Source organism: Rutidosis leptorrhynchoides, chromosome 3 (genome assembly GCF_046630445.1).
Source record: "Rutidosis leptorrhynchoides isolate AG116_Rl617_1_P2 chromosome 3, CSIRO_AGI_Rlap_v1, whole genome shotgun sequence".
Taxonomy (NCBI): domain Eukaryota; kingdom Viridiplantae; phylum Streptophyta; class Magnoliopsida; order Asterales; family Asteraceae; genus Rutidosis; species Rutidosis leptorrhynchoides.
Window position 1 is genome coordinate 87,629,322 of NC_092335.1, and position 15,924 is coordinate 87,645,245.

General features: G+C 36.1%; 1 protein-coding gene across 1 annotated transcript; it reads right to left on the reverse strand.

Moving 5' to 3' along the window:
* Positions 1-1,313: 1,313 nt before the first annotated feature.
* On the reverse strand, positions 1,314-4,297 carry LOC139896450 (uncharacterized). Its single transcript, XM_071879094.1, has 2 exons — positions 4,130-4,297; positions 1,314-1,895 (listed from the first exon to the last, which is right to left on the reverse strand). Exons 1-2 carry the CDS (start codon positions 4,274-4,276, stop codon positions 1,371-1,373), a joined length of 672 nt encoding a protein of 223 aa, XP_071735195.1. The 5' UTR covers positions 4,277-4,297; the 3' UTR covers positions 1,314-1,370.
* Between the last annotated feature and the right edge of the window lie 11,627 nt (positions 4,298-15,924).

A 15,924-nucleotide genomic window follows, 5' to 3' on the forward strand; every position in this document is an offset into this window, starting at 1 on the left:
TTCGAAAGTAATTATTCGACCATTATTGCATGGGTTACACGAATATCACTTTGGGATAAGACGGAGATTAGTTCTTGTTATTGGCAGTAAACAAGAACTCTTTTGCATAAAAGTATTAAGGTGTTTTTGTATCTATTTTTTCTCATGAATGATAGTCCTTATTTATAGGCACCCAAGATGTTTTACTAACTAATTTCCTTTTCAAATCTAAAACAAATCCTTTTCATAAAGTTTTTTGTTTTATTTCCAACAACCAAATCAAGGAAATCAATTAAATCCTTTTCATAAAGTTGTTTGTTTTATTTCCAACAACCAAATCAAGGAAATCGATTAAATCCTTTTCATAAAGTTGTTTGTTTTATTTCTACGATGGAGATGTTTCACCTAGTGCAGGAATAATACTTCCGTAATCACTCAAATTTGTGATAATGGAAAACCACTTTCAGGTTCGGGTAATCTATCACTTAATGGGTGTACACTCCGTACCTCATAACCCATTTACAAGTGTAGATTAAATCCCTCAATTACACTAAATTTTCAACAAAAATTCATGAAAGTAGATCTGAAATTTGGGTTTATTTTGAAGTATATAATTACAATAATAAAATAATAAAAAGAGGAAATAGGGGTTTGAATTTGTGTAGATTTGAGGAAAAGTCAAAAGAAATATGTAAAATGACGAAACTACCCTCACATGCTTAACACATGACTTCATTTAACGGAAAAATAGACAGAAAGTAGACGGGATGACGAGGGATGTAGATTTTTGATACATTAGGGACGAGGAATGCACAAAAAAAAAAGGAAAAGGACATGGAGTCAAATTTGATGTAAAGTTCAGGGACGAGGAATGAAATTTTGTCAATTATGGACGGAACTAACTTTAGACAGGTGGTGACAGGTGCTCCTAGTGGACTAGAAAATTTGAAGCTTAAAAATGCGAATCATTTTATTTTGCACTCGGTTCAAAAGTAAAAAATTTTGGATTATTTTATTTTGCATCAGGTGTTAGAGATTCATGACTGCGCCGCTGTTTTTAATGTTAAAAAGAATTGAAAAGTTTATCCTTCTATGTATGTATTTTTCACGTAGAAGATAAATTAAAACACGGATATTGATCAAAATGCATTATTTTCGAAGTAGCTATAGCAATTTGTTCAGTAATTAAAAGATGCAACTTTAGTTTTTATATGAGGCGCCACTAGTCTAAAACAATTTAACTGCTTCTTATCAAACAGGACCTAGAATGTATAGTTACCAACCCCAAGTATAACACTAACTGTTTTATGACACAAAACATTTTCAGTAGAAACTAATGATAACAAAGTCCTGATTCATACAAAATTCACTAGTTACCATATTTAAGATTCTTAATAAATGGTAGCAACGTTAACAAAATCAAGTACATATAGTCCCAAAACTAATACCACAGAAGCAAACGCAAAAACCACCGGGCTAAACAACCAAAACAAAACCGGGAACGTGATACAAAGCATTCTATTCCCAAAAATGGCTAAAATAAACCCTCGTTCTAAAATATCCCTAGTGTATTTACGAGATGTTGCAGGTGAAGGTGATGCAATCCCTTCAGCCTCAGGTTCAGCCCCTAATGCGTAAATCAAGTAATTTGTATCGATCAAAGTTGCAACCGCCATAGAGCTACAAAGAAAGCTAGTTAACAAGAAGAGGAACGCAGACCCGTATTTTAGAAAAAGGATTTTAGTTGCGTGGAGACCGAAAAACGAACTAGTAAAGAGATCTTTAACGCTGTATGTGTTATTTATTAAAGCGGCTAATGCAAGTGTCAAGATTGATGTAACCACAGCAACGAGTATAGAACTCATCAACGTGTTTCGTAGACTTTGCACTGCTAAAGTACCTTGCTTATCATCTCCCTGCTTACAAAAGTAAAAAAAAAAAGTCTAAAAATTGTTAACATGAACATCATAATCTTTATATAGGCCAGTTGGGCCAAGTCCATGTAATACACTTTATATGTAGGAAAATGGTTCAAAATACACTTTTTTTAAGGCTTCAAACAAAATACACTTTTTAAAAAAAAATTGTCTTTTTACACCATTCGGTAGACGGGATTTCCGTCTACCACCTTTATCTGTCGTCTACTATCATTTTTACAAAGTAGTCGACGGTGAGATAAAGGTGGTAGACAGACTTTACAAAGTAGTCGGCCGTCTATTGCCTTGTTGTTGCTGTCTACTGCCTTGTAGACACTAACAAGGCAGTAGACAGCAACAACAAGGCAGTAGACAGTAACAACAAAGCAGTAGACAGTCGACTACTTTGTAAATGTCTGTCTACTGCTTTGTTCTCGCTGTCTACTAACCCTGCCAGTAGACGGAAATTCGTCTACCACCTTCATCTCACCGTCGACTACTTTGTAAAAATGGTAGTAGACGACAGGTAAAAGTGGTAGACGGAAATCCCGTCTATCGAATGGTGTAAAAAGACAATTTTTTTTAAAAAAGTGTATTTTGTTTGAAGCCTTAAAAAAAGTGTATTTTGATCAATTTCCCTTATATGTAATGCTTCACATTAATTGCATGGGAAATTGATCAAAATACATTTTTTTTAAGGCTTCAAACAAAATACACTTTTTTTTTTTAAAAAATTGTCTTTTTACACCATTCGGTAGACAAGATTTCCGTCTACCACCTTTATCTGTCGTCTACTACCATTTTTACAAAGTAGTCGACGGTGAGATAAAGGTGGTAGACGAATTCCCGTCTACTGGCATGGTTAGTAGACAGCGATAACAAAGCAGTAAACAGACATTTACAAAGTAGTCGACCGTCTACTGCCTTGTTGTTGCTGTCTACTGCCTTGTTGTTGCTGTCTACTGCCTTGTTAGTGTCTACAAGGCAGTAGACAACAACAACAAGGCAGTAGACAGCAACAACAAGGCAGTAGACGGTCGACTACTTTGTAAATTCTGTTTAACACCTTTATCTCACCGTCGACTACTTTGTAAAAATGGTAGTAGACGACAGATAAAGGTGGTAGACGGGATGGTGTAAAAAGACAATTTTTTTTAAAAAAATGTATTTTGTTTGAAGTCTTAAAAAAAATGTATTTTGAACAATTTCCCGCTCCCTAATTGCATTTATATGATCCACATCGGTGAAATATAAATAGGGAAATTGTTCAAAATACATTTTTTTAAGACTTCAAACAAAATACACTTTTTAAAAAAAAATTGTCTTTTTACACCATTCGGTAGACGGGATTCCCGTCTACCACCTTTATCTGTCGTCTACTACCATTTTTACAAAGTAGTCGACGGTGAGATAAAGGTGGTAGACAGAATTTACAAAGTAGTCGACCGTCTACTGCCTTGTTGTTGCTGTCTACTGCCTTGTTGTTGCTGTCTACTGCCTTGTAGACACTAACAAGACAGTAGACAGCAACAACAAGGCAGTAGACAGCAACAACAAGACAGTAGACGGTCGACTACTTTGTAAATGTCTGTCTACTGCTTTGTTCTCGCTGTCTACTAACCCTGCCAGTAGACGGGAATTCGTCTACCACCTTTATCTCACCGTCGACTACTTTGTAAAAATGGTAGTAGACGACAGATAAAGGTGGTAGACGGAAATCTCGTCTACCGAATGGTGTAAAAAGACAATTTTTTTTTAAAAAGTGTATTTTGTTTGAAGACCAAAAAAAAATGTATTTTGATCAATTTCCCATATAAATATAGTCGGTGATTATAAATTTTAGTGTCCTCTCCTCTTCCAAATTTACTTTTGAGAGTGAGTTTAAGACTTATGACTTGTAAGGGCCTACCTTTGAATTATAATTTTTTGAAGTGAGTTCTACACATGAGCTTATAACTTGTAGAAGCCATCGTCCTTATTCTTTTTCTTTCCTTCTTATGTGAAAACTCCAGGTTGGGCTGAATTCATGTAATCTAATATAGGGCCCTCTAATATATATAGACATGTATGCTATCTTTATTCAGTAACCAAGTACCTAATTAACTTGATATTGGCCCATTGTTGGGCTAAGCCCGTGTAATCTAATATGTATAGACATATACATGTAATCTTTGTTCAATTATAATATAACTAGCAAATAACTAATTAACACAAAGCATAGACGGTTTATTTACCTTTCTCATGTCTTTTAGCCAATGTTTGCGCTTGATCGATTCAATGCCAATTGTGGTAGCAGAAGGTTTGATCTTGAAATGGTACCAAAGATAAGCATGGTAACCGAATGTGATGAAGAAACTTAATGGAACTAAAATGGTATCCATGTAATAAGTCCCATTTTTTCAAGTAAGTAGACAAGATGGATACTTTTCTTGGGGTTGAATGGAATTTATTGATGTCGAGGAGGAATGCTACAGCTCCCCAATTCATGGAAGCTGAATTGGATTTCATGATAGTAGTGGATTTCACATCAAAAGTGAGTTTATTAAAAGGATGATTTGATTTGAATTAATAATTATTTGAAATTATATGCGTTACTATAATCTTGCCTACTATTATAATACTATAATAAGGAATATGAGTTTCTAACCCAGGGTGTGTTTGGAATACCTTTTAAAAGTTTATTGAAGCTTAAAAAATTAGAGTTTGTGGTTTTTAAAAGCTTGTGATTTTTAAGATTTGGTTGGTAACAATAAAAATAGTAGAGCTTATAAAAAAGTTCAACAATAACAATAATATTCAATCTCACACATGCGAGGTATGTTGGAGGTGAGATGTAGACAATCCTTCCTCTACCCTAAAATAGAAGAAAAGTCGTTTCTCTAACCACGAGTCAAGAAACAATTTTTCACCCAAGAAGAGAAAGTCATCTCCTCCCTATTTCAAGGTAGAGAGATTACTTCTATGAAAACCTCCAGCTAAAAAATTTATAAATGAATGATTAATGATATATGACTAGTGGTACACAAGCAAAGGAATTCCAAATGAAATACGGCTTTATTCTATTTTATATCTAGAGACTAGAGCAAATGATGAGAAAAAAATATTTATTTTTTCGGGTATATAATTGAGATTTTGACTACAATTAGGATCTAAAACATGTATCAAGTATATATATATATATATATATATATATATATATATATATATATATATATATATATATATATATATATATATATATATATATATATATATATATATATATATATATATATGGCAGGATCAATGGGGAAGTAACAATCGGGGGGAAGCAAAAAAAAAATTTTTTCATTTTTTTTGAATTTTTTTTTCCGGCATCAAGATCACACGAAAATATGAACATTTAGAAGAGACACTTCGTGATGAATGTTATTATTTAGGCGGGAAAACGATCGACAAAAATAACATTCAAGATAATATTGTTCGTGAAGAATATGAACGTTTTTTTTCTTCAAGTTTTGTGAAGTAAAATTTAGCCCGATTTAGAGTTTAGGGTTTAGGGTTTTGGGTTTGGTGTTTTGGGTTTATTCCATAAACCCAAAACACCAAACCCAAAACCCTAAACCCTAAACCCTAAACTCTAAACCGTTCGTGTTAAAAACTCAATCTAAATCCTAAATCTAAACCCTAAATCTAAACCTTAAACCCTAAATTTCTAAACCCTAATATCTAAACCCTATAAACCCTAATATCTAAACCCTAATATCTAAAGCCCAATAGCTAAATCCTCAAAATACGCTCGAAAAACACGATAATTGTTATATATTACTTCTTCGAGCGTTTTCCCGCCAAAATAAAAACATTTATCATAAAGTGTCTCTACTAAATGTTCATATTTTCATCTCATCTATAATGTTCGTGAACAAAGTTTTTTCAAAAAACGAAAAAAAAAAGTTTTTGCTTCCCCCCGCTTCCCCCCGAATGGTTACTTCCCTCTTGATCCTACCAATAAATATATATATATATATATATATATATATATATATATATATATATATATATATATATATATAAATCGATATTATATAATGCATGATCAATAGTATACTATTAATTTTTAGTGGTGTACAAAAGAATTATTAATGAAATACCGCTTTATTGTATTTCATATTTAGAGGAGAGAAAAGATATTTTTGGGTATATATTTGGGATTTTGACTACATAGTTATGATCAAAAACATGTGTCAAGTCTTGTTTCCATGAAGATTAGTGATAAATTCAACACAAGAATTGATAGATTCATCACTTTTAAGTAATGATGAGTTGTATCGTAATAACTCATAAATACGTAAAAGTGGCGAATTTATCAATTATCGTGTTAGATTTATCATTATCATTTTGATTAATATTTTGGCTTAAAACACTCAACCAAGTTATTACTTAATTTTTGTTTTCTTAGATTTAATATTATAAATAGAAAAGAATATAATCTTGTTACTAAATATGATAGTGCTCTTGCTTTTGCAAATTAGGTGCATGGCTAATCGACAATAAGATGGAAAACGGGACATCTTTTATTTATGTATGTTTGAATGGGATTCCACTTTTAATTGTCCATTCTTATCTTATCAGTGAATTATTATTATTTTATTATATATTATATTTATATTTATATAGTTCATATTCTATTCTATCCTCTATTCTATAGTATATACTATAGTCACATATTAACACATGTTAATTCATGTATATTATTATTTATTACTGTTAATTAAGTTTATATGGCATTAAAAACAGTAATGTTCCATCTATTAATTTTTCATAGTACTTGATATTAATATTAATAAAAAATGAGTATTACTAATGTATGCGGTATGCTCTAAGTAACATATAATGAACTAGTTATTTTTTTAAATATCAGAATTCACATTTAATATATATAAATTTAAAAATAATAAATACTATATTAAATTAATGAGTATAACTTTAAATTATACTATAGTGCTCAGATACATATTAGCAAAACCATAAAGGAAATTGATTTAATCATCACTATGATACGTTAATAATGCTATATACCCTGAAGTGATTTAATGAAGAAAAATGATATATAACACACAATCAATAATGTACGAAAATATGAATGAATTTCGGATATTCAACCATCCATTATACTTTTTTGTTATCAACTAGGGAGTATTAACTAATTTTATTTATTTATTTATTTATTTTAATTTGTATATTGTGCTTATTTATTGGTAGGTCTTCACACATTAATTTTTTGATCCATGTACACCTAATTATCTATTTTACTTTTAATTATATTTTACAATAATAATATAAGTTAAACTCCGTAGAAGGAGCATAACAGTAAATTAATGAAATAAAAGTGTACATGGATTAAAAAGTGATGTGTAAGGATCACATCCTTTATTTATTGGGAGGTGCTATCACACACAACTTTTTGATCCATGTACATCAAATTACCTATTTTACCTTTAATTATACTTATAATAATAATATAAGTTCAACTCCTTAGAGGCATAACCATAAGTTTAGGAGACAAAAGTGTACATGGATCAAAAAGTAGTGTTTGAGAATCACCCTCCTTATTTATTACATTGAAGTATATTATATTATTTGATAAATATTCATTTGTATCCTTAATTTTTGTTATAAACCAGAGGATAAATATCAGATTTGGATCAATATAATCAATGACTAAGATTAAAAGTACGGGACAATCACATATGATTAGACAATTTTCAAGCAAAATTAAGAATCCAAATGAATATTTCTCTATTTTTAATTTTTTTATTTTTGGCAAAATAACGATAACTTTATAAACATCTTAATCTCCAAAAAGGAGACAAGAAAACCGAGTTACAAAAAGAACGCCACAACATAGAGATGGCAAAAAACAAACCTAACCGATACAACTTTAAATAAAACTGAGACTTGCCTTGGCCTAACCAATACAAAGAAAAACACTGTAACAGACTGAAACCCGGGCTAGTTGTAAGTAGACTATTTTTGCCCTTAGGGTTTGTGCTTAGTCTTAAGTGATTTTTATTTTAATTATTTTATTAGTGTTTTATTATAATTGTGTTGTGACCAGTTTGTGACAAGGGTCCCAGAACAGGTTTGTTTATTTTATTTGGACTTCGTTTGGGTTACCTAACCTTGTGCGAAAGATATCAGATAACTGGTAAATACCCGTGTGTTGAGAGGTATTGTGATATAACACAATTAAGTGTTATACCAGCTGCCACTTTCTCATTTTCTTCCCATTTTTAGAAAATACACCGTACCTTCATCCCTCCCATCTACCAAACCCTAATCCTTAAACATTGATCTTGAGCTCAAATTGGTGTTAGAATCGTGTTTGTTATCATTTACTAAGTCTATCAAGGTAAGTAACATGTGTTTTTGTGTTCAATTCGTTGTTAAATTCATGGTTTTGTGTAAGTTTGGTAAAAAGCTTGAATTTGTGTCAAAACAAGTGATTTAAGTGTTGTTATGGTCAAATTGTTGTGGGTTTTGAGTCTATAACAAGTAGTGAACAAGTTGTGGTCGATTTTGGTGTTTAAAATGAGCTCTAGATCGAGATTTGAGGATTTCATCGTGAAGTCCGTAGCCTTTGTTCAGTTTCTGAGGAAGATGAACACAGTCGGCCGGCTGTCGGACGACAGTCGACCGACTAAGGGTGAACCGACCGACTGGCGAGTGAACCGATCGACTGAGATTTGCCTTCGGCCGATTGATGTATTACCCAATGAATCGACCGACTGGACAGGTCAGTCGACCGATTGTGTCGACAGTCGACCGACTGTAAGTGTCAGTCGACCGACTGTGTGTACAGGGCAGAATGTTTTACCAAAGTGCCTTTTTTCTAGCCGTTATGCTGCCCGTTTATATTTTGGTGTTAATTTTGAAAGTGCAAAAGTGTTAAGCATGAAAATTTTAGCGGACGCATTTTTTTATGAATTTGCTATAATTCGCTGTCAGTGTGTCTAATCTTGATGGGAACACTATTCTAACTTGGTTTTTGTTGTTCTCAGGAGATAAGGACAAGGAAGAAGCTCAGAAATAATAACTGAGCAGTTGCTGGTAATTGGTGAGTGGGTCTATCTACGGATAGAGTTTAAGTAGCATATCATGCTACTGTGGTCGACTCTTTTACCATGCATAGTGTAGGAATTGCTATGATAGAATAATATAGTTTGCCTAATGTTGTATGTGAATTATGTGTACACTGTGTGAATGGCACCAGTCGGGCCTAGGGAGAATGGGGACTCGAGACCGTGCCTAGGAGAGGTTAGAGTCCGTATGAGGTCAACCGTGCCTAGGGGAGGTTGGGTCCATAGGCTACTAATTGTGGAGTATAGTGTGAATGATGCATCCCCTGCATCTGGATAACTATACTGTTAATTGAGTAGCAGGGACTATCGGTAGACTCAGGCCCGATCAGCTGGGAGTCGTGTGCTCGTACAAGCCGCCGATCCTCGTATTGTCTTATTGTTTGCTAGTTGATAGTTAGCATGTGTTGTTGTTGGTATATAGCTTGTGTGTGACTTAAGCTATATCTGTTAGATAGATTCCATTCACTTAGCGGTGCGCTAATCCCCCACATGTTTCCCCCTTTGCAGGTTTAGGTACTGCTAGATGGGATGGGTATTGATGTAGAAGACATGTTTGACAACCCAACTCTGATGTGGACTTTTGTATAAATAATGTTTTGTAATAACGTAACACCGTTGTGTAAACTTAAACATAATTGCACGGATTAATGTAATGACGTGACTTATATTGTGTTTATTATTAAAGTCTTCCGCTGTGTATAAAAAAAAAATGGCCGGTGTTACAAGTTGGTATCAGAGCATGGTTTGGCAGCAAGTGTGTGTGCGTACTTTGTTCCCAAACCCTGAGGCAAGTCAAACATGTCTGTGGGAGTGGGGGGCTAAGTGAAAATAGGATATACGTGTTTTAGTTGTGATTGAACTAACTGTTATCCACTAAGCTTTTGTGTGAGCTGTTTTGTAGCACAGGTATGTCTGATAGAAATGCAACTGGCCCATCCAACCCCGGAACATTCAGAGCACCAGAAGAGGGTGTTGAGTCTGATGATGATCAGAGTAGTTACATCCTTCAGTTAGAAAGCAAGCTAAAAGAGGCCGAGGACAAAATTAATGAGCTTGAATTGACAAGGCATTCTGGAAATGATGATACACCACCTGGATTCCCAACCGCGCAATCCCAAACGATACCTAATGTGCACCAGAACCAGTTTCAGAATCAAATACCTAACCAATATTATATGCCATCGCAAAACACTTTTACTTACCAAAATCCCATGATGATGAATCCATACCAAATGCAAATGTTCCAACAACCTTACATGCAACCACCCAAAAAGTGTACTTATAAGAACTTCCGTGATTGCAAACCCTCTGAGTTCTCTGGAAGTACTGATCCGACTGTAACTCTCAATTGGTTGCGAGAAGTTGAAAGGGTATTTGAAGCGTGTCAGTGTGAACCTGAGCTGAAGGTAACATATGCTAGTAGACTGTTGAAAGGTAGGGCTATGATTTGGTGGGATTCTTTGATTTTCAGTATACCGAAAGAGCAAGTGAGTATGATCACATGGGAGCAGTTTTATGGAAAGGTGTGTGAACAGTATTGTAATCCGTTTGATATGAACCGAATCAAGACTGAGTTTCTTGAAATGAAGATGACACCTCAAATGACAATCGATGAGGTAGTAGAGAAGTTTATGGATAGACTGAGGTTTGTACAACAATGGGTGCCAGACGAAGCGTCTCGTATCCAGCATTTTGTTAATATCATTCTGCCTGAGTACAGAACTTTTGTTAGAACAGCTACATCATTGTCTCAAGCTGTTGTGATGGCTAAGATGGTAGAAAGTGATGTTCAGGCCGCCAGAAATAGAATGTTTGGTAATGTGCTACAACAAGGTGGGCAAGTATCTGGTCAATCAGGATCTAAATTTAAGAAGTCTAGTGGGTTTAAATCGAAGGGTAAAAGTGGTCAGAGTAGTACTGGATCTGGATCAGGTAAAGGGAATTGGTGTCACACGTGTCGATCTTCTCACAGTGGCCAGTGTTCTGAGGCTACAAGAATATGCTTAAAGTGTGGTGTTGTTGGGCATGAGTCTTCAGCATGCCCGTATCCGAATAGTGTGTGTTGGAGTTGTCACAAACCAGGGCATCGTGCAATTAGTTGTCCGTCGAAGAGTGGTAGTTCCGGGGCAGGGTCAGGGGCGCGTTCAGCATCAGCTGGAGGGTCAACTGCCTCGAGTGGGCAGAAGAGGAAGAACCCTCCAACAGCAGAGGCTAGAGCTTTTCAGATGTCGGTGGAAAATGATGTGGCAACCGACGAAGTAATCACCGGTATGTTTCTAATCAACTCAATACCTGCTCGCGTATTGTTTGATTGTGGTGCCAATAGGTGTTTTATGTCCCTAGATTTCTGTGCTAAGTTGAATTTACCAGCTACTGTGTTACCCAAGCCGGTTAGTGTAGAAGTAGCTGATGGTAAGACCACACCCGTCACAACCTATGTGACTGGGGTTTGTATAGAGATCGAAGGGAAGTCTTTCCCGGTGACTTGTTTAGTGTTACCTATTCCTAGCTTTGATGTAGTACTAGGAATGGATTGGTTGAGCTCGCTTAGGGCTAATATTAAGTGTGATAGGAAAATGATTACCTTTCGTTTGATCGATGGAACCCGTGTTGTGGCCCGAGGGGAGCGGGGAGGGTATAATTTTCTGTTAATAACCATGATGAAAGCGAAAAAGTCGATGGCAAAGGGTTGTGAATCATTTCTTGCATATGTGATTGATGCGAAGAAAGAAAAGAAAACAGTGGCCGATATTCCGATAGTATCAGAATTTCCCGAAGTGTTCCCAGATGAGTTACCAGGTCTGCCGCCGGTAAGGGAAGTTGAATATAAGATTGAATTGGTTCCTGGAACAACTCCAGTTGCAAAAGCTCCATACCGATTAGCGCCGTCTGAAATCCGTGAAATGATGTCACAGATTCAAGAACTATTAGATCGTGGGTTTATCCGGCCGAGTTCTTCACCGTGGGGTGCTCCGGTATTGTTTGTTAAAAAGAAAGATGGGTCAATGCGTATGTGTATTGATTATCGTGAATTGAACAAAAGAACAGTGAAGAATAAGTATCCGTTACCTCGAATAGACGATTTGTTCGATCAGTTACAGGGTGCTTCATTCTTTTCTAAGATAGACTTACGATCCGGATATCATCAGGTTCGTGTTGCTGAATCAGATATACCGAAAACAGCGTTCAGAACAAGGTATGGTCATTATGAATTTCTTGTCATGCCTTTTGGGTTGACGAATGCGCCAGCAGTCTTCATGGATCTAATGAATAGAGTGTGTCGTCCATTCTCAGATAAGTTTGTGATTGTGTTTATTGATGACATATTGGTGTATTCGAAAACAGAGAGTGAACATGCTGAACATCTGAGGTTGGTTTTGAACTTGTTAAAACGTGAGCAACTATTTGCAAAATTTTCAAAGTGTAAATTTTGGTTACGTGAAGTGCAGTTTTTGGGTCATGTGATTTGTACCGAGGGTATAAAAGTTGATCCGACAAAGATAGAAGCGGTAATGAATTGGAATTCTCTGAGGACTCCGACTGAGATTAAGAGTTTTCTGGGATTGGCTGGTTATTATCGCAGATTTATCAAAGATTTCTCCAAAATAGCGGGTCCATTGACTAAGTTGACTCGTAAAGATGTAGCCTTTCGATGGACTGATGAACAGGAAAAGGCTTTTCAGATTTTGAAACAGCTACTGTGTCAGGCACCAGTGTTAGCTTTACCAGAAGGTTCAGACAACTTCGTGGTATACTGTGATGCATCATATGCTGGGTTGGGTTGTGTATTAATGCAAAGAGATAAAGTAATCGCCTACGCCTCGCGACAGTTGAAAGTTCATGAGAAGAATTATCCAGTGCATGATCTTGAAATGGCTGCAGTAGTGTTTGCTTTGAAACTGTGGAGACATTATTTGTATGGAACCCATTGTGTTATATGTACAGATCACAAGAGTTTGCAGTATATCTTCTCACAGAAAGAATTGAATATGCGTCAGAGACGATGGCAAGAGTTGATCAAAGATTACGATTGTGAAATTAAATACCATCCGGGTAAGGCAAATGTGGTTGCAGATGCGCTAAGTCGTAAAAAGTCAAGTGAAAATGTGAAATTTCTTCGTTTGAATATAACTTCAGATTTGATTAACAGCTTAAAAACCATTCAGGCCTGTGCTTTAGAGGACGAACATATTAAATCTGAACAAATGACCAAACGAAAAGTGGACTTAATTGATGACTCACGTGGACTAAAGACCTTAAACAATCGTGTTTGGGTGCCTAAGCTTGGAGATTTGAGGAATTTAATCATGACGGAAGCTCACAAATCCAGATTGACAGTACATCCGGGTAGTAATAAGATGTATCATGATTTGAAAGCAGTGTATTGGTGGCCGACAATGAAAACAGATATCGCTCGATATGTTGAAAAGTGTCATATATGTGCTCAAGTGAAGGCAGAACATCAGAAACCTTATGGTTCGCTACGTCAGTTACAGATTCCAGAGTGGAAATGGGAACATATAACGATGGATTTTGTGACCAAACTACCAAGAACTCAGAAACGACACGATATGATTTGGGTAATAGTGGATCGTCTAACTAAAAGTGCTCATTTTCTTGCTACTCGTGAAACAGCTTCGTTAAGTGAGTTAGCCGATTTGTATGTGAAAGAAATAGTTAGTCGACATGGTGTGCCGTTATCGATCGTTTCAGACAGAGATTCCAGATTTGTGTCGAATTTTTGGAACAGTCTTCAACAGAACTTGGGTACACGTGTGAATTTAAGTACAGCTTATCATCCTCAGACAGATGGTCAGAGTGAAAGAACGATACAGACTTTGGAGGATATGTTAAGGGCTTGTGTGTTAGAATACGGTGGTTCGTGGGATACACATTTACTGTTGGTCGAATTCGCGTATAATAATTCATATCATTCGAGTATAGGGATGCCGCCCTATGAAATGTTATACGGTCGTCGTTGCAGAACTCCGACTTGTTGGTTAGAAGCCGGGGAGAAACAGTTTGCAGGTCCCGAAATTGTTCAAATGACAGCCGAAAAAGTTGCAATTGCGAGAGAAAAGTTGAAAGCCGCTAGAGATAGGCAGAAAATGTATGCTGATCCGCGTAGACGTCCGGTAACCTTTAATGTGGGTGAACGAGTGTATCTGAAATTTTCGCCGTGGAAAGGGGTTATCAGATTCGGTAAACGTGGTAAGTTAGCACCGAGATTTATTGGTCCGTTTCCGATCAGTGAAGTGTTGAATGATCAGACTGTGGTGTTAGATCTTCCGCCAGAGTTAGCCGGTATTCATAATACATTTAACGTGTGTTATCTTCGTAAGTGTAAAGTCGATGATGAAACGCAACTCCTTCCTTTAAAAGATTTCAGAGTCGATTTGAATAAGAAATTGGTGGAAGAGCCGGTCTGTGTAGTTGACCGAAAGGTGACTAAGTTGAGAAATAAAGAGATATCGATGGTGTTGATCGAGTGGAAACACAGTTTGGGTTCTAATCTTACGTGGGAAACGGAAGAGTTGATGAGAAACCGCTACCCTCATTTGTTTGACCAAGACCAGATTCCGAGGACGGAATCTCCTTAAGGGGGGTGGATTTGTAACAGACTGAAACCCGGGCTAGTTGTAAGTGGACTATTTTTGCCCTTAGGGTTTGTGCTTAGTCTTAAGTGATTTTTATTTTAATTATTTTATTAGTGTTTTATTATAATTGTGTTGTGACCAGTTTGTGACAAGGGTCCCAGAACATGTTTGTTTATTTTATTTGGACTTCGTTTGGGTTACCTAACCTTGTGCGAAAGATATCAGATAACTGGTAAATACCCGTGTGTTGAGAGGTATTGTGATATAACACAATTAAGTGTTATACCAGCTGCCATTTTCTCATTTTCTTCCCATTTTTAGAAAATACACCGTACCTTCATCCCTCCCATCTACCAAACCCTAATCCTTAAACATTGATCTTGAGCTCAAATTGGTGTTAGAATCGTGTTTGTTATCATTTACTAAGTCTATCAAGGTAAGTAACATGTGTTTTTGTGTTCAATTCGTTGTTAAATTCATGGTTTTGTGTAAGTTTGGTAAAAAGCTTGAATTTGTGTCAAAACAAGTGATTTAAGTGTTGTTATGGTCAAATTGTTGTGGGTTTTGAGTCTATAACAAGTAGTGAACAAGTTGTGGTCGATTTTGGTGTTTAAAATTAGCTCTAGATCGAGATTTGAGGATTTCATCGTGAAGTCCGTAGCCTTTGTTCAGTTTCTGAGGAAGATGAACACAGTCGGCCGACTGTCGGACGACAGTCGACCGACTGAGGGTGAACCGACCGACTGGCGAGTGAACCGATCGACTGAGATTTGCCTTCGGCCGATTGATGTATTACCCAATGAATCGACCGACTGGACAGGTCAGTCGACCGATTGTGTCGACAGTCGACCGATTGTGTCGACAGTCGACCGACTGTAAGTGTCAGTCGACCGACTGTGTGTACAGGGCAGAATGTTTTACCAAAGTGCCTTTTTTCTAGCCGTTATGCTGCCCGTTTATATTTTGGTGTTAATTTTGAAAGTGCATAAGTGTTAAGCATGAAAATTTTAGCGGACGCATTTTTTTATGAATTTGCTATAATTCGCTGTCAGTGTGTCTAATCTTGATGGGAACACTATTCTAACTTGGTTTTTGTTGTTCTCAGGAGATAAGGACAAGGAAGAAGCTCAGAAATAATAACTGAGCAGTTGCTGGTAATTGGTGAGTGGGTCTATCTACGGATAGAGTTTAAGTAGCATATCATGCTACTGTGGTCGACTCTTTTACCATGCATAGTGTAGGAATTGCTATGATAGAATAATATAGTTTGCCTAATGTTGTATGTGAATTATGTGTACACTGTGTGAATGG

Coding starts and splice junctions, on each gene's coding strand:
- LOC139896450 (XM_071879094.1), bottom strand. CDS start 4,276: ATGGATACCATTTTAGTTCCATTAAGTTTCTTCATCACATTCGGTTAC. Junction 1,896..4,129: donor GGCTAAAAGACATGAGAAAG/GTAAATAAACCG, acceptor TTTTGTAAGCAG/GGAGATGATAAGCAAGGTAC.